The 23,707-nt window shown below is 53.3% G+C and overlaps 2 protein-coding genes across 4 annotated transcripts; both read left to right on the top strand.

Moving 5' to 3' along the window:
- Positions 1-7,620: 7,620 nt before the first annotated feature.
- ZBTB45 (zinc finger and BTB domain containing 45) lies at positions 7,621-15,038 on the top strand. 2 transcript variants are annotated; one of them, XM_053915671.2, is made up of 3 exons: positions 7,621-7,766; positions 9,826-11,120; positions 12,704-15,038. In XM_053915671.2, exons 2-3 carry the CDS (start codon positions 9,826-9,828, stop codon positions 13,080-13,082), a joined length of 1,674 nt encoding a protein of 557 aa, XP_053771646.1. In that variant the 5' UTR covers positions 7,621-7,766; the 3' UTR covers positions 13,083-15,038. The 2 variants fall into 2 exon arrangements, with proteins under 2 accessions (XP_053771646.1, XP_024425962.1); XM_024570194.4 differs by lacking the exon at positions 7,621-7,766 and having other exon boundaries at positions 7,884-11,110.
- Positions 15,039-15,697: 659 nt separating this feature from the next.
- On the top strand, positions 15,698-23,581 carry SLC27A5 (solute carrier family 27 member 5). 2 transcript variants are annotated; one of them, XM_045203579.3, is made up of 10 exons: positions 15,698-16,518; positions 17,219-17,428; positions 17,771-17,929; positions 20,049-20,173; positions 21,031-21,225; positions 21,309-21,399; positions 22,016-22,214; positions 22,393-22,490; positions 22,792-22,922; positions 22,997-23,581. In XM_045203579.3, exons 1-10 carry the CDS (start codon positions 15,840-15,842, stop codon positions 23,186-23,188), a joined length of 2,079 nt encoding a protein of 692 aa, XP_045059514.2. In that variant the 5' UTR covers positions 15,698-15,839; the 3' UTR covers positions 23,189-23,581. The 2 variants fall into 2 exon arrangements, with proteins under 2 accessions (XP_045059514.2, XP_024425944.2); XM_024570176.4 differs by having other exon boundaries at positions 15,705-16,518; positions 23,012-23,581.
- Positions 23,582-23,707: the final 126 nt, after the last annotated feature.

Raw genomic sequence — 23,707 nt, 5'->3', positions numbered from 1 at the left:
CAGCTGGGAAGTTCTGCGGGCGGAGGTCCCCCACAGACAGGGAAGGAAAGGAGAGGAAACATCCAAAGCCCAGTGTTTCGTTCCTTCTCCAGCAGAGAGAAACCAGAGGAAATAACTGATTCTAGGACCATACAGGGAAAGGCCCAGGCTCACCTGGTAAGAAGTGTCCAAAGAATGACAGGAACACGCTACAAGTCAGTGTACCTCGAGCATCAGAGAAAACAGTGACAGTCGCTGACTGACGCCCAATGAATGCATCATATCCACGAGTCCTTAAAGGTTCTTAAAGAGACTGCCAGATAAATAAGCCCATCTGTCACCATATGATGCCGCCTTCAAGCCAGCCCCTCACTCTGAGAATTCAGTTCAGATCTTGTCTTCCCAGGGGAAACTGTATTTCAGAGGAGCACATGGTCCCTGTTCTGGCTTACATAATTACATGCTAGAATTTGGAAAACATCATTTTCCAACCTATAATGAGATTCCTGAGCAGGCCAGGATTATCTGTGCAGACCCTATTAGGTGAATGGACAGTGTGGTGTCCATGTGGCCATGGTAGGGGAACACAAGAGTGGGCAGTGAACAGTCAAGTTGTCACTGCCCCTACCCACCCCCCATGTTAGGGTCAGCAACACTGAGATTCTGCATGGGATGCAGATGGAACCTGTACAAACCCCCTCCCCACAGTGAGGAGTTCCTTTAACTTTCTTTTCATTTTAAGATATTAGTTTACTTCTAGAGAAAGGGGAAGGGAGGGAGGAAGGGAGAGAAACATCAGTATGAGAGAGAAGGAATAGTGATCAGTTGCTTGGTTGCTTCTCTTACGTGCCTTGACCAGGGACCGAACCCACGACCCACGCATGTGCCCTGGCCAGGGATCTAACCAGTGACCTTTTGCTTTGCAAGATGATGCCCAACCAACTGAGCCATACTGGTCAAGGCTAACTTTCCATTAGTAGGCACTAAAGGGGATGTTGGAAGGAGGGACAGAAGCAGCCAGGCTGCCCTTACAGAAGGGGGGATGTCTCTCCACTGGTTTCCACCAGACACCAGGCTGCTGGGTTGGAGCAGAAATGAACACAGGCTGCACAAAGGTCCTAAAAACAGATTTTGCTGGTGGCTGTACAACAATGAAGGTTAATTTACTGGAAGTCTTTGAAGGGTACTGTGATGGCTGTATTTTTAAGGTACTTTTTTTTTAAATTTATTGATTTTTTTAGAGAGAGAGAGAGAGAGAGAAAGATTGATTTGTTGCTTCACCCATCCATGCACTCACTGGTTGATTCCTGCATATGCCCTGACCAGGAATTGAACTGAAACCTTGGTGCGTCGGACAGTGCTCTCACTAGCTCAGCCCCCCGGCCAGGGCTGCAATGGCTGTATTTTATGGCATATAATCAACTATGAGAAAAGGAGAGAATGTCCAAAGTGGCCTGGCCAATAAACACGAGAAAATACACTCCGCATCATTCCTCATCAGGGAAATACAAACCAAACCATTATGAAATTAATGATTGATACCCACTTAGGACGGATGGCTTTTTAAAAAATGGACAATAACAAGTATCAGCAGGGATGTGGAGAAATTGGAACCTGCTAGGAATGTAAAATGGTACAGCCACCGTGGAAAACGTTCGGCAATTTCTCAAAGTGTTAAACTTAGATTTACCGTGTGGTCCAGCAATCAACTTCTTAGGCACGTACCCAAAGGATTCACAAGCAGGTATTCAAGCACATTCTCGTACAGGGAGATGTTCATAGCAGCACTATTCAAAATAGGCAAAGTTGAAACAACCCAAATGCTCATCACCCGGTGAACAGGTTTTTAAAAAATGCATTTCCATACAGTGGAGTCTTATTCGATCATAGAAAGAAAGGAAGCCGTAATAAGTAGCATGACATAGATGAACCTTGAAAACATGATTCCGAGTGAAAGAAGCCAGACGCAGGCCCTGGCTATGTAACTCAGTTGGTTGCAACATCACACAGATATACCGGGTTTGGGGTTCAATCCCTGGTCAAGGCTCATTCAAGAATCAACCAATGAATGCATAAATGTGTGAAACAACAAATCATTGTTCCTCTCTCTCTTTCTAAAATCAATATATAAACCATTTTTTAATATAATGCTTTAAAAAAAAGAAGCCATATATAAAAGACCACATATTGTATGATTCCATTTGTTTGAAATATCCAGAATATCCTAAAGAGTGGAATGGGGGTGTCAGGAGCTGGGCAGGGGGGCATATGGAGATTGTCAACTGGGCGCAGTTCTTTTATTTTTTATTATGTTTTTGTTTTCTTCAGGTTTTTATTTTGGAGTCAAACATTTTAGAACTAGTTGGAGGTGGTAGTTATGCAACATTGTGACTCTACTAAAATCCACTGAATTGTTCTTTTTAAAATGGTTAACTTGTGTTATGTGAAGTTCACCTTAATTTAAAAAGGGGGAATAGGGTTTCTGGAACACCAGGAAGCAGCTCTTAATGGGTCCCAGGCTGGGACAAACCAGCCATCAGGGTGGGTTTGTGGAAGCTGGTAACTTGGACAACTAGCAAATCATTCACTTTGTTTATTTGTCTGTTTGCTTAATTTTCTTTTTTGTTTCTTTGTGTGTGTGTGTGTGTGTGTGTGTTTTAACTAGGAAAACATTCTTATTTTTATTTATTTTATTATTATTTTTTTTACATTATAAGAGAAAGTTTATTTAGAAAGCTGCAGAGGCCCTGGCTGGGTAGCTCCGTGGGTTAGAGAGAGATCCCAATATGCCAAGGTTTCGGATTTGGCCCTGAGTCAGGGCATGTACAAGAATCAACCAAAGAGAAACAACAAATCGATGTTTCTTTTGTCTCTCTCTCTCGCCCCTGCCTTCCTTTCTCTCTAAAAAAAATAATAAAATAAAAATCAATAAGTAAACTTTACAAGGTTAAATCTCATTTAAAAGAAGAAGAAAATAAAAAGAAGGGTACAGAGGTAGAAAAAGCGAGCCAGCTGGGTTGTGTTGTAGGTTCAGGAAACAAGTTACAGAAGCAAAAGAAGGGCCCTTGGAGTCTAGGAGAAAGGAAGGGAAGTTCTCTGGAAAAGATTTCAGCTGGCCGTGCTCTGGGAGGGCAGAGAGAGAGAGCTGAAACCATTTTTGCTTTTAAAAGCTGCACCCAATGTAAACTGTAATTTAAAAGTTTAAAAAAAAAAAAAAAGCTGCACCCGGAGGTTAAAAGAGAAGAGTTAATCTGTGTGTTGAACAGGAAGCGGGCCGAGGAGGGCGGCCCTCGTCATGGGGGACGTGGCCAGGTCGTGGTGCGGACAGCTCGGCGAGCGAGGCCGAGGGTGTTCCGTCTCCGTCACCCACCTCAGCCCGCCAGGAAGTGCTTTTCAAATCAGAAGCCCAGGACACAGCTCCGGAATGAAAAACAATCCAACCGCAACACAATTCACAACCTCCGCGGGGCACAGGAGTGAGAGGCAGAGGCAGGGCGAAGGAGAGACCGCAGAGAGTGGGATGCCATTGGTATGAATTTGCAATTCGAGCAAATCGACAGCGACCTTCGATTCGCTGTTTTCTAAAGAGGGGAGGGGGCAAGAGTTTCCAGTGAATAGTCCCTAGAGTCTCACAGGGGGTGATGGGAAGGTTTTAAAACGGGTGGCGGGGTGTGCTAAGGGTCACAACATGGTTAATTTACTGAACATGATCGGATCGTCTGTACACTTGGAATTAAAGAATCCTTTGAGCGAGTTGAGGTCCAGTGGTGGGAAACGCTGTGGAAGCGAGTTAAAGCATCTAACTCACACCTGCTCCCACACCCAGGGCCCAGCGCGCTGGGATTCCCAGCCCCTGCACGCCCCGGAGCAGCAGGGATTAGGACATAACATGTTAATCTGGTTTTAGAGGATTCGTTAAACCCAAGAAGGAACTAAAGGCCTTAAGGAACAGAACTGCCCACGTGTGCCACCTGGACCTGCTTTCCTTGTAGCTACAAAGCTCTACCCCCCCAAAAAAAAATTGCTTACATTTTTAGTATAGTAAATACCAGATCAAAGTAAATAAACAAATAAAAGACATATTTAGAAAAAAAATTTTTTGCCCCCCCGCCAGGTAGCTCAATTAGAGCGGAATCCAGATATGCCAAGGTTGTGGGTGGGATCCCAGGTCGGGGCGAGTGTAAGAATCCACCAACGAATGCATAAATACTTGGAACAAGAGTTTCTCTACAAATTAGCAATAAATAAAAAAAAAAAAAATTTCTAATTTGGGGATGAGAGTGCTCCAGTGTATGCTACATTGTTCTTGTTTCTTGGGCTTTTCACCTTTTCAAAATCAATGAATAGCCTGGGTGTGGGGACCTTAAAGAATTGCAGAGGGAGTTGTAATTAAGATTATTTCAGTTCAAGTCTCCTCCTTCCCACCTGGTTTCCTCAGGCTGCTCTAGGAGGCTAATAGTATCTTCTTTGTATTTTACATATGAAAGCAAATTAAACCTTTTGTGTTGTAAATATTCCTCACCCCACCCACACACCACACCCTCATTGGCAGTCACTGATACCTCTCTGGCTGTTTCTTTTTTGCTAAATCTTTTCCTGGCCCCACCCATTGCTCCTAAGCCTCTGCAGGATCCACCCAGGCCTGGTCCATTTCCCTTTCAGCTGTCTCAATAGGATCCGGCCAGTACCCCTCCCCCACCCCAAAGGTCCCATTTCCTCTAGTCAAGGGGGCTACACCCCACCCCCCCTTGTCCCTCCCCACTGCTGGTACCTGCCTGGTCAGGGACCACCCTCAGTTTCAACTCTATCCAGGTACCAGAATACATTTTCCTGGGGACGTGCTTAGTGTCTGACTCCCTGGGCCAAGGGAAGCTCCTGGCCCACTAAGGTGTGTGTCTGGGTCTTGGAACCTGCATCCCACACCTGGCACAGCCCAGATCCATTACCATAGGGCTTGGAGACACTGTGGCCTGGGTGCTAGGCTGCACCCACAAACAGTGGCTGCCACAGAGGGGACCCTAACTGGAAAGCTAGTCTCATAGCCATGGATGGTGGGTGGGGTTTGGGAAGCCAGGTCGAGCTCGAACTGGGAACTGAACTTTCTGACTCCTGACCTAAGCCCTGGGGGTGGGTGTCCTGCCTCCACCAGCGGATGAAGCCCAGCCACTCAGGAGCTCAATTTCTGTGCCTGTATCCTTGGGACCCCCCCAGGTTCTTCCCTTGATGGTCAACCTTGTCTCCTGCCCCTTCACATGCCCCACTATCTTGAAGACTCTAAACCTAGAATTTTCAAATAGGGCCCCTCCCTGGCTTATTAAACCTGTGCCTTCTGCTGCACTATTCCCCAAAATGCCTCCATAACCACTATGACAGAGGCCTTTGGAGAGAAAAGCAAAACATGTTTTCTCAAGGCCTGAGTGGGGTCAGGGCTTGAGTTTCTCCCCGTCCCACACCCTCCCTCCTCAGAGTACTCACACAAGCCTTTCCACCCGCGCTGATGCTCTTCCAGCCATATGTCTGGAGAGTTGGTTTCCCTCTGACCCCTAAGATTCCCCTGCTTGTAGGACCTTGAAGGATGGGAGAATGAGACCACCAAAGTGGTAAGGCAGAGATGAAGCATATGGCATGAGAGAGGCAACGGGAAGTATTCATCCCATGGAAATAGTGGCATATATCAGACACTTACTATGTGGAGACCCTGAGTCTCTGGCAGCTGTACTTGTTTTCTGTTGCTTGCTAACAACTAACCACAAACACAGTAGCTTAGAACATCCACTTTATAGCTGTAGGTCAGACATCCAGGCTGCAGCATCCCTCTGGGTCACAGAGGCTTCTGTCGAGTTGTGGGCGGGGCAGGGCTCTCATTGGGAACCTCTGGGGGAAAATCAGCTTCCCAGCTCATTCAGGTTGCCGGCAGAATCCAGTTCCAAGTCATTTTAAGACTGGGGGTCTCTGAGGTTTTCTTGCTGGCTGTCATCCAGGGCTCTTCTGAGGTTCTGGACCCTGCCATCACTACCGTATTCCCTGTCACGTGGCTCCTTCCACCTTCAAAGGCCCCCCACCCAGTCCTTCTCCTAATTCAAGTCTCTCTTCTTTCCTCTTCAGTCTTTAAGGATCTTGCTGATTACCTTGGGCCAGCCCAAACAATCCACGGTCATCTCCATATTGTGAGGTCAGTTGATTAGTAATCTTGATTATACCTGGCATATTCTGGGGATTTGGGCGGGGCATTTTTAGAATTTTGCCCCACTACGTGAGATTACTTACAATGCCCCAGAATCCAATGGAATCAGGTCCAGGGCACAGTGAAGCAGCCGTGGCCACCACCATTACTGCTGAAGTTGTAGGGGCAGCAGCTGTATGTCAAGGTGAAGGACAGACATGACCTCCATCCTCAGGGGCCCTGTGACAGATGGAGGGAAATTTGAGGTCAGGGAGGTTCCCTGGGGGAGGTGCTAGCAGCTGAGCTGTGTGAGGTGCTACAGATAGAACTTCACAGGCTGGCTTGGAGGTGGGCACAGCAAGGGGCCTGTGAGGCCAGAGAAGAATGATCAGTGACAGGAAATGGGGAGGAGAGATCAAGAGGGAGCACTGAGGTGGAATGTGGTAGACACAGTGGACCGGGCAGGCCAGTGTGAGGGATCCACTTTCTTAACACAGACAATGAAGCCATCAGACTTGGGTTTTAATGAGCTTCCTCAGGTCATGGGCCACTGGAGGGGCTGCCAGTGGGAAAGGTGATGCCCCACCTAGCATATACCCCTCCTGTCCACGGCCTTCAAAAACAGTTACAACACAGCTGTGGAAAGCAGGCACTCTGACCTTGTTTCCACACTGAAGGCTGAGAAGTCACTCGCCAACAAGATGGACTCCATGCCTGCTGCATAAGGCATGGGGTCCACTAAAGTCCAGGGCCTCCTGCCTCCCTCCAGACCCCATGAGTAGAGAGTAAGGCCAAGCCAGCTCACCTCTCCAGCCTCACCATCTATCACGCATGTGCTGGACAGTCAGTCCCACGTCAAGGCCCTTGCAGCAGACCTATCCTGTTCCCTAGGGCCGGACAGCTCTTCTCACAGACTCTGTCTCTTGTGACTCCTGGTCTTTGGGGTCTGGCTGCTCACCACCCTCCTGCAGAGGTACCACCCATCTCACCCTCCACCCTTTCTTTTCCGTGCTCCGAGCTGCATCCTTCAGTTCCAAAAGCCTTCCTTTACTTATCATGGCCAGCCCTCTGGCAGGAGGGCGGGGGAGCGGCAGAGCATCCAATCAGTCAGTCTTCGCCTTCAGCCTGGGACGCAGGCTCAGGCACAGCGAAGAGGTGGGCGCCAAGGCCGGGTGGGGGGCTGCTCCCCCACCCTACTCGAGAGCCCTACCACTTGTTTGCACTCGTGTTATGGGAAGAGAGGCCTCTTCCTCCCAGGGCTGCATGGGGTGTAAGCCGAGAGCGAGCTCCGGCTGCGGACTGCCTTCGCAGGCTTCATGCTGCACAAGATCTCCAGCCCAGCAGCACGTGCACGGGGGCGTGGCCTGCGGATTGACAGCACAGGCCCCACCTCCGCCCCGTCTCTAGGGCGACTCCGGAAGCGTGGCACGGCCCAGAGATTCCTCGGCGCCCAGCAGTCGCGGGATCGAGACTGGTTTCCCGGGAACTGCTGCCTGGAGGCGGTGGCGGTTAATCTCTATAGAAACACCGGAAACGTGCTCCCACCTAGCGCTTCCCAGCGCCGCAGCGTCTGCGAACTTCGGTTCCGCCGGAGTCGCGGCCCGGAAGTGCGGCCTTGGCGGAGGTGAGCCGGAGGCGGCTACGGCCGGGCCGGGTGCCTGAGGAGCCGGAGGTGGGGTCGGGCGGGCATCCCCTGGCCGCAAGGCCGGCGGGGAGGCCGGGGCGTGTCAGGAGAGGGGCGCCCACACTAGGCCTGGAGTGCACGTTGCGGACGTGAGGGGGCGCTGCAGGGCGTGGGCGGGGCGCGGACGCCAGAGACGCGGGTTTTCGGGCTGCAGCGGGTGCCCTCGGCGCAGGCCAAAGAGGGGCGCTGGGCACAGGGTAGGGTGCGTGCTGTGGCGCTGAGCTCGGGAGGGCGCTCGGGGCTCAGTGTGCGGCGTTGTCAAAGGCGTGGCGTTGGGAACGCGGCGCGGGCCTTGGACGGATGGCTTAGGGGCCGTGTCCTCAGGTGGCCTTTGTTCCTAGGCTCCTGGAAGGCCCTGCTGCCTCTGGACCGAGGACGTGGGGCCTGTCTGGGAGCAAGGAGGGGTGGGTCGGAAAAGGAAGAGATCAAACCCTGAGTGTTGATGCATAGGTTTCTGTCCCATTCCCGGGCGCGCACTTGAAGTCTTTTAGGTGCTGGGTGAATAGAAAGGGGAAGGATGCTTGTGGGAGAGGCAGCTGCGCTTGCAGACTTGACTCGTTTGTGGAATTGTCAAGAACTCTTCGCAGGGGTTGGGGGCAGGAGGGCTCTGAGCAGAGGAGGGTCCCGATCGGTTAGGAGTGAATAGGCTCCCTCTGGCTGTTGCGTGAGGAATAGACCGGGAGGGGGAAACGAACAGGTTACTGAGTCAGTACAAGCCAGCGATACTGGCGCAGTGGAGGTGTGTGAGGCTGTCTGAGGGGTTTGGGCTTAAAGAGCAGGACGGGGTGGGTCTAAGATTCCAGTAAACGCTGAGGATTAAGGAGGGCCTCACTCTGGAGCTGTGTGACCCTGCATGGGCTAGACTGATTTCAGGGTGCATACTGTGTCCCAATTCTTCTTCCCTAGACTGGAAATGTGTGGCCTGGGTGTGGGATGAGGCAGGTATCCTATTTCTGTTTGATAGAGAGAAAGTAGGTTGAGTGGGCATGGCGCCTGCTTGATGGGAGAAGTAGCAGAGTTGCTCCGATTCCCGGAGCCCCTTGGAGGGGTGGTAACCCCGCTTTCTGGTGCCTGAGGGTGGGCAATGCTGGGCTTATGAGGCCACAGTTTGACAAGAAGCCTCCAGATTGCTCAGCCATGCTCCACCTACTCCCACCCAGTCACACACCCCTGTGGAGGCCCCACAAGTCCCTTCTCTGTGCCCCACAGGCACCATCCATATTCCAAAAAGCACCAGGCTATGTTGTGGTGTGCCAGAAACCACGTGTTTCCCTCCTGCGGGGCACCTGCCAGGCTTTTGCCCAACGTACTCTGAACTTTTTGTGACTGCACACTCCTGATCGCCTAGTCCAGTAGGCAGGTCGAGCCCCTGCACCCTGTGAAGACCTCCTGTACACTGGTTAACAGCCCGGTTACGAGGCAGCAGAACCGGGTCTGCACAGGGCCTTGGATGCTCTAAGGTTGGGGGGTGTGGCAGGGCAGAGTAAAAGAAGCACGAATGGAGGGGGTATCAACTGTCCTGGAGAGTGAGCCTATTCTGGATGCAGGTCTCTGCCCTCTTCTCCACAGGGCTGCCCCCTGGAGGGGGATGTGGGGAAGGTAGATAGATACTGGAGTTGAGGAAAGGGTGGGCGAATGGGTCAAGACAGGAGATGCCAGCCCTGGACCCTCCCCTGGGTAGTAAGCAACATTGGCGAAAGGGAATGGCAGGCCTTTGATATTCTCAGCCTCCCCCAGTGGTCTGCTGGAAACTGCGGAGATGGCGAGACCAGCAGAAGTCCTGAAGAGGGGGAGAGAGTGTGCGTGTGTGCGTGTGTGTGTGTGTAGGGGGGTCATGCTGGGCCCTGTGTGCTGAGCCGAGCGCTGCAAGGATCTGAAAGGGAGGGCTGAGAATTGCCCCCGGGTCCTGTCCTGCGACAAAGACTGAAAGGACAGGGACACTAAAGCAGAGGGGATTCCCTGGCTGACCTCCCCCCTTCACTCCCCTCCTCCGGTGTAGATGGCGGCGGCGGCGGAGGCGGTGCACCACATACACCTGCAGAACTTCTCCCGCTCGCTGCTCGAGACCCTCAACGGGCAGCGACTGGGCGGGCACTTCTGCGATGTGACGGTGCGCATCCGCGAGGCTTCGCTGCGCGCGCACCGGTGCGTCTTGGCCGCCGGCTCACCCTTCTTCCAGGACAAGTTGCTGCTCGGTCACTCCGAGATCCGTGTGCCACCCGTGGTGCCCGCGCAGACGGTGCGTCAGCTCGTAGAATTCCTCTACAGCGGCTCGCTGGTGGTGGCGCAAGGCGAAGCACTTCAGGTGCTCACCGCTGCCTCAGTGCTGCGCATTCAGACCGTCATAGACGAGTGCACGCAGATCATCGCCCGCACCCGCGCCCCTGCCCCGGGCACTCCGGGACCCCCGCCCCTGCCCACACCTGTGCCCCCGCCACTCGCACCTGCGCAGCTTCGCCACCGCCTGCGTCACTTGCTGGCCGCGCGCCCCCTGGGCCATCCAGGTGCCGCACACAGCCGCAAGCAGCGTCAGCCCGCACGCCTGCAGCTACCTGCGCCCTCTGCGCCCGCCAAAGCAGAGGGGTCTGCCACTGACCCCGCCCTGCCTGCGGGCCCAGATGAGGGTGGTGAGGAAGAGGATGAGGAGACCGATGACGACACCGACGGCGAGGATGGCGAGGGCGGCGGCCCGGGCGAGGGCCAAGCGCCCCCTTCCTTCCCCGAATGCCCCGCAGGCTTCCTTACCTCCGCCGCTGACAACGTGCATGAGGAACCTACTGCACCCGCCGGCCTCTCTGAGTATGGCACTGGGAGGGACTTCTTTCGGGGGCCTTCGGCGGCCGAGGACGTGTTCCCCGACAGTTATGTCTCTGCGTGGCAAGGGGAAGAGGGCACAGCCGTGGAAAGCTGTCCTACGGAGGCCCCAGCCCCACCTGACTGTGTTGTGTCGGGACCTCGCCCGCCTGCTGTGAAAACCCCAGGGCCGCCCGTAGCTCTTTTCCCCTTTCATCTGGGTTCTCCTGGGCCACCGGTGCAGCACCCTCTCCAACCCTCCGGGCCAGCCTCCGCTCCCCCCACCACCTTCTACCCTGCGCTCCAGCCAGAGGCCGCCCCCAGCACCACTCTGGGGGAGCCTCCGGCCCCGTCCACTGCTCGCGCCTCTGCCCCTTTGGCCTCCTCTGCGCAAACCGCGGGTTCCCAGCCACCCACCTATGAATGCAGTCACTGCCGCAAGACGTTCAGCTCACGGAAAAACTACACCAAGCACATGTTCATCCATTCCGGTGAGCCAGGGTGTGTCTCAGCCACTGAGTCATTGCAGATTCAAACCTGAGGCGGGATTGGGTACTGGGTGAGGGCGGTGACACGGTTCTGTGGCTGTTTGGTGACTAGAGGAACCTGGAAATTGAGCCCCCAAGTGCTACCCATGTGGAGTGCAGGCCGGGTTGTGGGGCAGGAACCTACCCAGAACCTTTGGAAAGTGGCAGTATGGCCTGTAGTCACAGAGATGGGCAGGAGGGATGGGATTGTGGTGGTGGTGGCAGTGTGGCCAGGCTGGGGAGCTGTGCTGTGGGGACTTTCAGGGGTCTACTTGGATGTCAGTGGATCCAGTGACTGGGACTGGATGCAAGGCAGTGGGGTGGGTTCATTGCCCTTGGGGAAGCGTGGGAAACAAGAAGAGAGGTGGTTTGAGTAGGACTGGAGGAGAGACATGAGGCTCCCCAAGGCTGTGGGGAGTTCTTGGACCTCAGCATGTTAGGGAGGCGGGCTTGGAAGCTGATGGGGGAGAAGTAGAGAGCAGGAGAGCGTCGTGCTGGGGATTGTGGAGCCAGGGCCAAGGTGGTAGCTGGCAGGTCCTGGGAGTATCACAGGATGGTGTGGGGGCACCTGGGGAGCACAGGAGGATGGGATGCCAAAGGCCCAGGTGGACTCTAAGAAAAGCAAAGATTTGTCTGGAAAGCCCGTGGGAGTGGCATGCAGGGTTCTGCTGGGCCGGGAAGTTGGAATTTCACATGCACTGGGGAGGGCATCAGTGTTTGGTGGTGTGATTTTCACTTCAAAATCTCTGCCTGAAATCTCCTGCGTTGGGGAGGAAGGAGAGAGAACAGGGGCCCCAAAGCAGTACCAGCCAAGGTTTGCCAGCTTTGTGCAGCCTCAGCCGGGTGGTGCCAGGCCTGGTTGGTTTGCAAGAACCCCTCCTAGGCTCTGCCCCGCAGCCACCTGCCTCTGAGAAAGACTGTTGTTTAGACCGGGCTACTCTAGGGACCAGCTTGTCTCCTCTGACCCACGGTGAGGGGCAGTCTGCTCTGTCTTCCTGGGGACATTAGAGTGGCCAGCAGGCAGGGGTTCCAGCAGAAAGAGGGTAGGTATGTCCAGATCTCTTCCAGTGTAAGGGTGCTGGGGCTTAACAGACTGTCCCCAGAACGCTGGCCAGAGATCAGAGTTCAGAATCCTCTGTGGCCATGGTAGGAATAGGGGGAGGGGAGGCTTCATTGTCAGGGGTGGGGGGAGGGACACTGCATGGCTAGCCCCAATGGGCTGTGATGTCCCACATAGGCAGAGTTCCCTACTGGGAGGGTACCTGTTGGAGTTTCGATACCCTGACAGTCAGTGGGATTCTGATGTGATGATAAGGATCTGGGAGAGGGGATCCCCAGCCAGACAGAGGAGGGGATACACCAGGCCACGTGTGGGGGTCCTTGTTGGACAGTATGGTCTGGGAGTGGAGGGTGGTCCCAGAATGTCCTGTCAGGCAGGGGGATTCCGGGTTGATGGCTGGTCCTAGAGGGGAGGGGAGTCCCTGCCTGCAAGGGTGCCCCGGGAAGGGGTTCTCTTTCCAGTTGACGTACGTGCGGGACCCACCCTGTCGCCCGCAGGGGAGAAGCCTCACCAGTGTGCTGTGTGCTGGCGATCGTTCTCGCTGCGCGACTACCTGCTCAAGCACATGGTCACGCATACGGGCGTGCGCGCTTTCCAGTGTGCTGTCTGTGCCAAGCGCTTCACGCAGAAGAGTTCCCTCAACGTGCACATGCGCACTCACCGGCCGGAGCGTGTGCCCTGTCCCGCCTGCGGCAAGGTCTTCTCGCATCGGGCACTGCTGGAGCGCCACCTGGCGGCACACCCTGCGCCCTGATCTGGGTCAGGAGGGCCGGCCACGCCCCTCATGGGTTTGACCAAGTCCCTGAAGTAGGCCACACCCCTTGCAGGGTCTCAATTGCCAGTGGGCTAAGCCACGCCCACTACAGGACCCCTTAATATGCCCACCAGCCGGGTCAATCCACCATGGCATCTTGATTACGGTCCAGCCATTCCACCACGATGTCCCCTGAGCACAGAACCTCTCTTCTCCATTGTCCACGGGCCCAACTCAGACTCCTCCTAGGTAGTGTCAGGCTGGAACTGGTCTGGGACCTCACCACCTCCGAACTAGATTATCAGGTGTGGGGTGGGGCCCAGGATTCCTGGCTCCAACTCTTGATTCCTGCCCCACCTCCTCCCCTGAGTGAGGTGCTGTCTAGGCTGCTTCTCTACTCCAGAGTCAGGCTGGGTAAGATCCCTGGCATCTTCCCTTAGCCACTACTCATCTGGCACCTAAAGGAGCTCCAGTGGACTCATCATGGACTGTGTAATAAAAGACTGGCTCTTGGGCCCAGACCGGGAAGCTGCGAGCTCCTGAACCATGTATTCCTCGCTGAAGCAGACTGGCTGTGGACGTCGTGGCTCAGTGACCCCCTCCCTGGGCAAAGACAAGTTGTTTGGTCATCTGGTACTTCTTTTGTCTGTGCCAGAGTGGGGTGTGCATATGAACGGCACCTGACTCCGGGAGCCCTTGGACCTGTGTGGAGGGTACAGGCCAGCCCCACATGAGGTGTGTCTTCAGAGAGAGAGAGAGGCCAGGGGGATCTCCACCCCAATCACCACTGCTGCTGTCCAACAGGCAAAGTTTGAAGCCTGTCCCCCAGATCTTCCAAGACCTTTGCACTTCAGAGCTCCTTTCCCTGCGCTGATGGGCATGATGGTTGAGCACCTTAGTTTTGGGGAGCCCATAGGGTCTTTGGAGTGAGGCTGACACGAGGGGATCTGAGCTCTAGCGTAAGTGCCCTGGCAGGCAAGGTCTGGAGTGCCAGGTCAGAGAGGCAGCTGGGACCCTTGGGTTTCTTGCTGGGCTGCTGAAGACTGGCGGCAAGCTCCTGTCACTAAACGCTGCAATCAGTTTGCTTGCCAGTCCAGAGGGAGGCTGCTCCTTTCTTACCTCCAGTGCAGGGGTGGCCCCTGGCCTGGGCATCCTGCCCTAAGGGTTTGGGGCAGGTTGAGGGAGTGGTACGTCTTGGAGGGTGGTGCCCCAGATCTTGGGCTACTGGCAGCGCCTCTCTAAACTCCCCCTGTGACTGCCTACCAGAGGTGAGGGGTCCCACCACGCATATGGTCCCTGCTGATACCAAGGTACACCTGTACAACAGCCAGCACAGAACATGAGTGGGAGTCAGAGCTGGCTTTGAATTTGGACACTGCACATATTACTTTCAGTACTTACCGAGCACTTACTCTACACTTGGCTAGAACCTCCGTCCAGCCAAGCCTAATCTCCCTTCAGATTAAGTGGGTTTCACTGAACCAAAGGCTCCCCAGTTGGATTCCCAGTCAGGGCACATGCCCAGGTTGTGGGCCAAGCCTCCAGTAGAGAGTGCATGAGAGGCAACCACACATTGATGTTTTCCCTCTCCCCTTCTCTCTAAAAATAAAGTTAATCTTTAAAAAAAAATAAGTGGGTATTGCTGGAGAACCTCTAGGTGAGGCATGAGGAGCGGCAGACTGCGCTTGCCGGCCACTGCCCTTGCTGTGCTGTTGACTGCCCCGCCCTGTCAGCCAAGTGCCTGGTCCACAGTGGGTAACCATAGACACAGGGAGGTAACAGGACCAGGCAGAGCGAAACAAATAGGTGGCGGTAGAAGGGCTGGGGGCAGAGAGTTGGGGGCTGGGTGAAAAGGTGAAGGGTTTAAGAAGTAAGAATTGTCAGTTACAAAATAGGGGGATGTAAAGTACAGCATAGGGAGTATAGTCAGTATTGCAACATCTGAATGGTCCCAGGTGAGTACTAGGTGTGGGGGGATCACCTCCTACGGTATATAAAGTTATCCAACACTTGGAACTAATCTAATATTAAATGCCAACTGTAATTGAAAAATAAAAAGAAGAGCCCTGGCAGGGTGACTTGGTTGGTTGGAGCATTGTCTCATACAACCAAAAGATTGTGGGTTCAATCTCCAGTTGGGGTGGGTATGAGAGGCAACTGATAGATGTTTCTCTTTCTCTCACACCCTCCCCCCACCCACTGACTCTCAAAATCTATAAAGATATCCTTGGGTGAGATTACAAAATAGTAACAATAAAAATACCCCTACCCTGCATGGCTCAGTTGTTTGGGTATTGTACTGCCAATTAAAAGGTCACAAGTTCAATTCCCAGCCAGGGCACACGCCTGGGTTTCAGGCGCTGGGGACAAATGAGAGGCAACTGATCGATGTTTCTCTCACACATTGATGTTTCCCTCTCTTTCTCCCTCCCTTCCCCTTTCTCTAAAAATAAAATGTTAAAAAAAAAAAGCAATGAAAAAAAAATGTCCTTGGGTGAGGATAAAAAAAATAAAATTAACAAATAATAAAGAAAATAAGGCCCTGGCTGGTGTGGCTCGGTGGATTGAGCGCGGGCGGGGAACCAAAGGGTAGTCGGTTCCAGTCCCAGGAAGGGCACTTGCCTGGGTTGCCGGCCAGGTCAGGTCTCCAGTAGGGAGCGAGCGAGAGGCAACCGCACACTGATGTTCCCCTCTTTCTCCCTTCCCCTCTGTCTAAAACGAATAAAATCTTTAAAAGAGAGAGAAAGAAGGGTGGCAGCAGAGTTCTGGGACTGGTAGCACTGCTGTCAGAACGGTGTGGACCACAGCCAGGGGCCAGAGGTCAAGATCTGCAGCTCCCGGCATTCTGCTGGCAATTCTCTGAGCACAGAACTGACGCGATGGGCCTTTGGCTACGTCTTTCGCTGCTGCTGCTCCTGCTGCTGAGCCTGGGGAGGTCCACATGGCCTGCAGCCGTGGCCCTGGCACTGCGCTGGCTCCTGGGGGACCCTGCCTGCTGCGTGCTGGTATCCCTGGCCACACTGGCGCGGCCATGGCTCCTTCCCTGGATGCCCAACTGGCTGAGTCTGGCTACCGTGGCCCTAGTGCTGGCTCTGCTGCCTGCACGGCCACCCCCGGGGCTGCGCTGGCTGCCGGCAGACATGGCCTACATCGTCGGGATCCTCCGCTTGGGCCTGGACGTCAGGGCGCGCTTGAGCCGCAAGCCCCCTGAAACTTTCGTAGATGCTTTTGAGCGGCGGGCACGCACGCAGCCGGGCCGCGTGACCTTAGTGTGGACGGGACGCGGGGGCCACTTGATCACCTACGGAGAGCTGGACACCCAGGCCTGCCGGGCAGCGTGGGCTCTTAAGGCGGAGCTAGTCGACCTCGTGGGCCAGGGGGCCAGGGAATCCGCTGCTCTCCTGGTGCTGCCTTCTCAGTCCATTCCAGCTCTGGGTCTATGGCTGGGACTGGCCAAGCTGGGCTGCGCGGTGGCTTGGATCAACCCACAGATCCGCGGGGCGTCCCTGGTGCACGCGGTGCTGAGCTCCGGGGCTCGGGTGCTGGTAGTAGACCCAGGTGAGAACCCCAGAGGACGGAAGGGGATGGGGCAGGGAACAGACACAGACTGATGTTCAGAGGGTCCAAGGGGCGGGGCCGGGCAAGGAGCTCCTTCTGCCTGGCTCACTCCAGAGGCTATTGGAACTTTAAAGTAATACTGGGGTTACCAGAAGTGTTTTTGTGTACCATGATTATTTCAATCTTCTCTTTGCCAAGAACTACTACCGTATGTTACCATGTATAATGCGCAACCACGTTTTTGGCCCAAACTTTCAGGAAAAAAAATTTTGGTTTTAATATTTTAATTCAATTATTTATTTATTTATATTTAGAAATAAAACCAATTATCATATTCCAGCATATTATTTTGCATATGGATATCGTTATTGCTTTCTAGAATTACACTTTTAAGGCATAAGCATAAAATAATTAAAAACATGTTTATACGCACACACATACATACATACATACAGAATTAGTACTATCCATGTATAATGCACATCCTTATTTTTTCCTAAAAAATTTGGGCAAAAACTGCACAATATACACAGCAAATTACGGTATTCAAGGGGTTCTGTACAGAACGCAGCTTTGTCTGCCAGCTGCATCCTTTAGGGCTGGCAGTGTGCTCCTCTGCCCCATCTCTGGGTCTCGGGTCTCCCCTCCCAACCTCGAGAGTGGGCCTTGCCTCAGTTTCTTCTCGGGCCCATCCCCGCAGACCTCCAGCAGAACCTGGAGGAGATCCTCCCCAAGCTGCAGGCAGAGAACGTCCGCTGCTTCTACCTCAGCCTCTCCTCCCGGACACCGGGGGTAGGGGCGCTGGGAGCCACCGTTGACGCTGCGTCCCCGGACCCCGTGCCCGCTGACCTGCGTGCTGGGATCACACCGCGGAGCCCTGCCCTGTTTATCTACACCTCAGGGACCACCGGTGAGGGCACCCAGCAACCCTAGCCCCGACCCCTGAACTCTCACACTGACCTGACCCCAAGCCTGACCTCCAAAACTCACTCTGTGCTTTGATTGTGAAATCTGGCCTGAAGTCCACCCTCACCAATGTAATCTGAGTAGTCAGTGCCAGAATCCTGAGTCTTCCTAGCAAACGGCCACTGAAACCCTCACAGAGCATTCCACCTCTGAACCCCAAACCTGTCAGACCTCCTTGAACCCACCTGCAAATCCTCACACTTGACCAGCTTCTAAGGACCACACAGACACAGCCCTGCATGTTGTCCTCCTGCCACCCCACCCTTCCCATGCCTTCACCCTCTAGGTCTCCCGAAGCCTGCCATCCTCACGCATGAGCGGATACTACAGATGAGCGGGATGCTGTCTCTGTGCGGGGTCACAGCTGATGACGTGGTCTACACAGTCCTGCCTCTATACCATGTCATGGGACTTGTCCTTGGGGTCCTCGGCTGCCTGGAGCTCGGTAAGCCCTTCCCTGACGACCCCTCCAATGCAGGGGGCTGCCAGACTGGAGTGACAAGGCCCCACAGGTTACCCAGCACCCTGGGTCTTCCCTTTACAGCAGAGAGCCCCAGGAGAATCTGCACAGAGGCTGGGACACCCACATAGTTCCCAAATGCTGTTTTAGTAAGGAGGTGACAAGAGCTGGTGTGAGGTCACTCGTGTGAGCTCTCTTGTCCCAGTGAGGAAATGCTCACCAAGCACTCCATAGGGCTCTCCCAGGACACTTGTCTAGAAATTCAGATGGGGACCTCTCCACAATGGTTTCTTTTTTTTTTTTCTCCTTAAAATTTTATCTTCGCACCCCGGCTGGTGTGGCTCAGTGGAATGAGCGCCGGCTTGCAAACTAAAAGGTCACCGGTTCGGTTCCCAGTCAGGGCACATGCCTGGGTTGTGGGCCAGGTTCCTAGTTGGGGTCATGTGAGAGGCAACCTATCACTGTATTTCTCACACACTGATGTTTCTCTCCCTCCCTTCCCCTCTCTCTAAAATAAATAAATAAAATCTTAAAGAAAAAATTTAAACACATAAAAATTTCTACATGAATCCTCACACACCCCCAACCCAGCTTCAGCAACCATGAACATTTTGTTGTTTCTTTTATCACTTCCCCCTTTACTCCTGTCTTTTTTATATTAAAATATTTTTTAAAATCACAGACAATTTCAAATATACACAAAAGTAGAGTAAATACTTCGATGAAGTCTCCCATGTCCTCATCCACACCCAGCCTCAACAACTGTTAACATATTGCCAGTTTTATTTCACATGAACTTTTCTCTGGATTATTTTAGAGCAAATCCTAGAAACAGTATCTTTTCACTTGCAACTGTATGTATGTATGTATCTCTTACATAGAAAGACTTAACAGCAACTCTTTAGTGCCATCTGATGCACACTTCATGTTCAAATGTCCCCAACTGTCAAATCGTCCTCTCACAGTTAGTCTCATGGTTTGGTCTCTGCTCCTCTTTTCTCGTGCTTACTGTTAGACTGGAAGCCCTCTAGAGATGTTAGATTCAGTTCAATTACTCTTGGCAAGAACTGCGGCCAGGTTCATTGTGCTTCCTAATTCATCACATCGGAGGCAGCTCGTAACTGTTATCCTAACTTAAAGAGCCTGAGGTGAATTGAGAGCTTTACTTGGAAAACTCTCTACCAACCTGACACCTGGTTTTACTATCTCCTGATGTCCTTTCCCGAATCACGTATTTCATTCGGAGCTGCCAACAGAGCTGTCATTTTAAAGGTCCCGGCACCCATTTTATTTATTTTTTAAAGATTTTATTCATACACTTTTAGAGAGAGAAAAAGGGAGAAAGAGAGGGAGAGAAACATGAATAGGTTGCCTCTCAAGCACCCCCAACTGGGGACCTGGCTCCCAACCCAGGCATGTGCCCTGACTGAGAATCGAACTGGTGGCCTTCTATTCATAGGCCAGCACTCAATCCGCTGAGCCACACCAGCCAGGGTCAGCACCCATTTTATATTTTACCTCCCTGTCAAAAATCCAGGCTCAAAAGAAGATACACTTGCTACTAACCAAGCACACCAACGGCTGTCCCGTCGGATGCAGGGATGACGGTGTTTCACTTGCAGGGTTCTGTTGAGGATTAGGGTTGAGTGGGGAGAGTGCCCTCTACAGAGCCAGCTGTAGAGAAAGGAATCAGAAGAGGAGGGTTCACTACCTGGGGTGAATGTAGTGGCTCCTAAAATTAATTAATTAAAGTGAGCATCCTTCAAAACATCCATCCATCCACCCATTCACCTTTCCATCCACCCATTTACCAGCTTATACTTCTGCTCAGATAAAATGCTTACCATAATCAAAAATGATTAATTTTCATAGCGCTTATTTAGCAGTGCTGGCTTTCTATGAGGCACCAAGCTTTCCACACATTCTGTACACAGGATTTGAACACAGGCCCGCCTATGCTTTTCTAATGGAGGCAGTCCTGGCTGGGCCAGGGACATAGAGATGAGCCCAGTATCTTCCTGTGCTTCGGGGGCCTCAGATCAAAGCAGCTTTTCACAGTGGCTTGGAAGCATGACCTGAAACTCATTCCTCTCCTGCCTCCCAGGAGCAACCTGTGTCCTGGCCCCCAAGTTCTCTGCTTCCTGCTTCTGGGATGACTGTCGGCAGCACGGTGTGACTGTGATCCCATATGTGGGTGAGGTCCTGCGGTACCTGTGTAACATTCCCCAGGTAAGGCACTCAGGTAGGGCTCCAAGGGGAACACCTTAGGTATGAAATCCCAGCTCTTATACCAGGTAAAACTCTAAGGTATATTCAAGATTGCCAGGTCTCAGGCAAGGTCCCGCAGCTAAAACACCCCAGAGGGGAGCCACGTACAATGAGTCCCACACAAGGTTTCCAATAACGGCTTCTTCAGTGATCACCTGTGCTTCCTTGGGCAGGTGACTTCACTTCTCTCAGCCTCAGTGTCCTCATTTGGAACACAGGGATAATATCTCAAGGGGATATGATGAGAATTAAACATATGTACTGTGTCTAGAACACGGTGTGGCTCAGGACAAACCCATTAAACATAAGCCAGGCTCGTCCTTACAGAGTAATGAGGTACAGACCACAGGTAACTGTCTCCAACCAAGGTCCCCAGGTATCCCTCCAGATAAAGCCTCTAGGCAAGCCCTCAAGGAAAGTCTCCAGGTAGCTACCCTCAAGTAAGGCCCCTAGGTAACTCCACAAGATGAAGCTTCAAATCACTTCCCAGGTTACCTCCAGGTAAAGGTCTCCAAGTAACCCCTCCAGATTAAACTTCCAGGTATTTGTCCTTACCATAAGACACAAGACAAGGCCTTCAGTCACCCTAGGTATCCCTCCAGTTAAAGCTGCATGTTAGCACTCTCTGCCTCCAGGTATCTGCAGGTAACCTTCTAAGTACAGATGCTGGGTAACTATTTTCAAGTAAGAACCCCTGGTAGACCCTATAGGTATACATCCCTCATCGCCTCCCAGGTAACTCCTCAGACCTGAGGTAGCCCTCCCAGGAAAGGGTTCCTGGGTAGCTCCTTGTCACCCTCTTTGGGACATCCCTGTAGCGACAAGAGGACCAGACACATACAGTCCGCCTGGCAGTGGGCAATGGACTCCGGGCAGACGTGTGGGAGACCTTCCAGCAACGCTTTGGCCCCATTCGGATCTTGGAAGTCTACGGCTCCACGGAAGGCAACATTGGCTTTGTGAACTACCCAGGGCGCTGTGGGGCCGTGGGCAAGATGAGTTGCTTCCTTCGAGTGAGTGGGTTGGGTATGACAGTGACCCTGATAGAAGCTGAGTGCACAGGACCTCTGCTGACACCTTCCCACCCTCTACTCAGATGCTGTCCCCCTTCGAGCTCGTACAGTTTGACACGGAGGCTGCTGAGCCTGTGAGGGACAAAGCAGGCTTGTGTGTGCCTGTGGGTCCAGGTATAGGGCTTGGGGAACCTTCCCTGGGTGTGGGAAGGGTAGGGACCCCATTTCCTCCTTGGCTGGAGCAAGTCACCGAAAGCTTTGAGGTCAGTGCCCTGTGGTGGTGTCTGCAGCTCTCACATGAATGCTGAATACCCAGCCCGTCTGGCCACTGTCTGGGACCCTCTGCCTCTCAGCTTCTCAGCTATGCCAGGCTTTCCAGTCTCAATCTCTTGTCTGTTGTGTCTGTGGATGTCCACTGGAGTCATTGCCTTGAGCCTTCTGTGGAAGCCATATTCTCCCAGGCACTGATTTGTTGTCCTCTACCTTCTCCTAGAGTCTTCTCTTCTGGGGCTTTGCAAGGCCCTGGCCACATTTATTCCCGCCATCATTTGTCTCTGTCCCTTGTCCACTCCTTGTTTTCCGTTTCCAACTTCAGTGGGCTTCCCATGCCACCTTCTCTCCATTTGTCTCTCATTTTCGGTCTCCCTGTCCCTGTGTCTGAGTCTGTTTCTCCCATTTCCAGATCTCCCTGTCTCTATCTCTGGGGGCTGATGGAGCTCATCGTTGTTGCAAATCTCCGGCGGGAGGCTGGTGGGCTTCTGAAGTTCTTGTCCATGGTTAATGCCCCCAGGGGAACCAGGGCTCCTGTTGACTCGGGTGGTAGGCCGCCACCCTTTCCTGGGCTACCGCGGGCCTCGAGAGCTTTCAGAACGGAAGTTGGTGCGAAAGGTGCGGCGCCCGGACGACGTCTACTACAACTCGGGGGACGTGCTGTCCATGGACCGAGAAGGATTCCTCTACTTCCGTGACCGCCTCGGGGACACGTTCCGGTCCTGGGCGGGGTTTATGGGGGCGGGACTGGAAGGCGGGGCCACCGGGGCTATTAGACACTAAAGGGAGGCCGACTGGAGAGGCGGGACTTCCAGAGTCCAGGGGCGGGTCTTAATGGGTAAGGGGCGGGGCCTGTATATCAGGGGCGTGGTCACAAGCCCAGCTACTACCCCGCAGATGGAAGGGTGAGAACGTGTCCACGAGGGAGGTGGAGGGTGTGTTGTCACTCGTGGACTTCCTGCAGGAGGTCAACGTCTACGGTGTGTCTGTGCCAGGTGTGTAGAGTTCACCTCATTTTATTTTTTGTTTGTTTACTTATTTTTAGAGAGGGGAAGGGAGGAAGAGAGGGAAACATCAATGCGTGGTTGCTTCCCAAGCGCCCCCTTCTGGGGACCTGGCCCGCAACCCAGGCATGTGCCCTGATTGGGAATCAGACCCGCGACTCTATGGTTCGCAGGGCGGGTTCACCTCATTTTAAACCCGATTTTAGCGGTGGGGGATCTGCCGGGGCATAGTCAGTGCACAGCGCTGTGCCAGGCGAAAGGGTCGGCGGAGAGTGACTGATGTGCTTCCCAGGGTGTGAGGGGAAGGTGGGCATGGCTGCTGTGCAGTTGGTCCCTGGCCAGACCTTCGATGGACAGAGGCTGTACCAGCATGTCCACACTTGGCTCCCTGCTTATGCTGTCCCCCATTTCATCCGTATCCAGGTGAGCCCAGGGCGGCAGTAGTTGGTGTGGTGGGTAGGAGGTCTTGGCTGTGGGAGTCACAGTCGGAGTCACAGTCACTGCCCCTGCAGGACACCCTGGAGATCACGAGCACTTTCAAACTGGTGAAGTCCAAGTTGGTGCGTGAGGGCTTCAACGTGAGCGTCATTGCTGACTCACTGTTTGTGCTGGACAACCAGGCCCAGGCTTTCCGGCCCCTGACACAGGAAATATACCAGGCTGTGTGTGAGGGTACGTGGAGACTCTGAACATCTGGCTCGCCAACAAGACATCTGAAGGGACAGGGCCCAGTGCTGACCACTGCCAAAAAGTAAATAATAAAGGCAGGCACTTTAACATGGAGCTGGAGCTGCCATGTCAGAGGAACTACCTTGCATGTCTTATGTCTGAAGCCTTTCGAATGTTAAAACAACAACAAAACCCTGGCTGGTGTGGCTCAGTGGATTGATGACCAAAAGGTCGCCGGTTCTGTTCCCAGTCAGGGCACATGCCTGGGTTGCAGGCCAGGTCCCCAGTTGGGGCTGTGCGAGAGGCAACCTATTGATGTATCTCTCCCACATTGATGTTTTTCTCCCTCCCTCCCCCTCTTTCTAAAAATAAATATTAGTGAGGCATAATAACCTTTGGACCTAATCAATTAACCTTGTGTCCCAAACTGTTTGCAAGGATTACAAGAAAGTAGTTCTTATGGCTGCTGGACTAATGACTACATGATTAAAAACATTGCCCTACCTGTTGTGGCTCAGTGGGTTGGGTGTCGTCCATCA

Source organism: Desmodus rotundus, chromosome 12 (genome assembly GCF_022682495.2).
Source record: "Desmodus rotundus isolate HL8 chromosome 12, HLdesRot8A.1, whole genome shotgun sequence".
Classification (NCBI taxonomy): domain Eukaryota; kingdom Metazoa; phylum Chordata; class Mammalia; order Chiroptera; family Phyllostomidae; genus Desmodus; species Desmodus rotundus.
This window is presented reverse-complemented; position numbering and strand designations above follow the sequence as displayed.

Bases quoted from the DNA above. Each gene is read 5' to 3' on its own strand.
- ZBTB45 (XM_053915671.2), top strand. From the start codon at position 9,826: ATGGCGGCGGCGGCGGAGGCGGTGCACCACATACACCTGCAGAACTTC. The intron at 11,121-12,703 runs GTGTGTCTCAGC...TGTCGCCCGCAG, and splicing joins ATCCATTCCGGTGAGCCAGG to GGGAGAAGCCTCACCAGTGT.
- SLC27A5 (XM_045203579.3), top strand. From the start codon at position 15,840: ATGGGCCTTTGGCTACGTCTTTCGCTGCTGCTGCTCCTGCTGCTGAGC. The intron at 16,519-17,218 runs GTGAGAACCCCA...CCATCCCCGCAG, and splicing joins GGTGCTGGTAGTAGACCCAG to ACCTCCAGCAGAACCTGGAG. The intron at 21,226-21,308 runs GTGAGTGGGTTG...CCCTCTACTCAG, and splicing joins AGATGAGTTGCTTCCTTCGA to ATGCTGTCCCCCTTCGAGCT.